Consider the following 1923-nt stretch of genomic DNA (forward strand, 5'->3'; position numbering starts at 1 on the left):
CTGTGAAAACTTCGGTCCACTGCAGCATCATATCTGTTCTTACACTTACATACAACACAGGTGCAAGGCATTTTACTAATTGACTTGCCTAATCTGAAAGACCTCGGAATAAAACCTTCTTTCTTATCTAGATTTCAGTGCGTGAGCCGGGGATTCGCGCAGCGCAGGTAGCCCACAGTTCCGCCGCGAGAGAGGGCTCCTATCAGGCGTGCGGTGCCACCCACAGGGCATCCTCCATTACTTTTAATCTCCTTGACCCAGCCATAACTAGAGATACGTAAATGTTTGACATGATTTACCCATAAATAGTAATGAAACCTGTACAATGCTAGCTTTTAACGACTCTTGTTTGTCACCAGAGAAAGGTGCAATAGCAAAAATATTCACATATATATTGATTTTTTTTTTTTCTTTAATCAATTAATGATAATAAAACTTTACAATATAATACTTTCAAAACTATCCTATAATATGAATTATCACTATTCAATATCATCATCTCAACTTTTAGGTTCAAGAGGGGGAAACAATGAGTGGCTAGCCATTATATATAATGTGTCACGATGCAGTGGAATGTGGCGCTTATGAATTTTTGGGCAAATGAAGTTATTGGCAACGTTTTAACCCTTTATCTCAGGCAAGCTGCTCCCAGTGGCTCGCAGTCAGAACACTGCTGTGCTGGTGAGCCCCCCCGGAGATGAAGAGTTAAAGCTTGTTCATTTTCTGTGCTTTTGATATGAAGAAAATACTAATTTTTATCTTGAAAATCAGTCGAGATATTACATGTCATGATTATCGTTTTTAAAAAAAATCCACATCGAAATGTCTTTTTTAAAGGACATATATAGAAGATGGAGAGCCATATAAAAAAAGAAAATGTAAAAATCTGCCCAACTGGCGGAAAAATGCTGGTTTCTTTGATTGTACAGTATTTTCATTAGATCCTGATGTCACCACGATGCCTCACATTTGTTCTAAAAATTCAAATACACTTAAAATCTTTTGTCTTGCTAACAAATCATTTTATGTGAACCTTGTCAGTACTTTCCTCACAATATTATTTCAAACTTTGGTGTAAGATATAGAGTCTGGATATAGTGTGTTCCAAGAATTTTGGGGGGTTTTTTCAACGGTCGAAAATTCAGTGTGCAATTAGCAATGTTCTTTCCTTTAAGTTAAAAAGAGTTCCATTATCTCCACTTCTGAAAACATTCACTTTCCAAGTTTTCAGACAGGTCTTTCTTCTTTCCTTCCCCCCCACCAGAAAATGGAATCGGGTGATCTTTATTTTGCTGTGGCTGAAAACAAACCTGACAGACTTAACGAGCTGCTGGAGCAGGGAGGTAATGTGGATGAATTCTACGACGACATGATGAACATCAGCTCCAAGTCGCTACTCCATGTCTGCTGTGGGAAAGGTCACATAGATTGTCTGAAGTAAGAACAGAAGGGCTAGCGAGCGGTGCATGAGACTGGAGTGTCCCACTACGTAGCATGGCCAGACCCAGGGTATGAATTACTGACCTGCAACATTTTGTTTGCTATCTCACTCGGCCAATATGATAATAATTAATTTAAGAACATCTTTATTGTCCAGATCCTGGCGCATTGGTTGTGTTTTACCTCGTAGCCTACACACATACACACACACATCAATGGCAATGATTACATTTGCATAGTATATATCCATGCTCTACAACATGCTGCCTATGTGTGTTTTACAAACTGTTATGTCCCCAGCAGACCCTATAACTATAACATTCAGAAATTTTCTCGGCTTTTCATGAAGCGTACAGTGCAAGCAGTCAATTAAGCTCTTGATAAACAGCTAGCTTCGAGTCTTGGGAAATGGTTACAAACTCATTCTTCTTATTTTAAAATCTTATAATGCCAGCAGTTCCCAGTCTGCCTTTCGGGGGGGGG

General features: G+C 39.1%; 1 protein-coding gene across 1 annotated transcript in view; it reads left to right on the forward strand.

Annotated features, from left to right (window-relative positions):
* Window positions 1-158: 158 nt before the first annotated feature.
* The window catches only part of LOC101855334 (serine/threonine-protein phosphatase 6 regulatory ankyrin repeat subunit A), a gene marked incomplete in the record, with an annotated part of 15466 nt that continues 13701 nt past the window's right edge, over window positions 159-1923 (forward strand). The window contains 1 exon segment of the mRNA XM_013081804.2: window positions 159-1437. Within this exon segment, the coding sequence (XP_012937258.2) occupies window positions 1268-1437 (170 nt within the window).

This window comes from Aplysia californica, unplaced genomic scaffold (assembly GCF_000002075.1).
Source record: "Aplysia californica isolate F4 #8 unplaced genomic scaffold, AplCal3.0 scaffold00146, whole genome shotgun sequence".
NCBI classification, from domain to species: Eukaryota; Metazoa; Mollusca; class Gastropoda; order Aplysiida; family Aplysiidae; genus Aplysia; species Aplysia californica.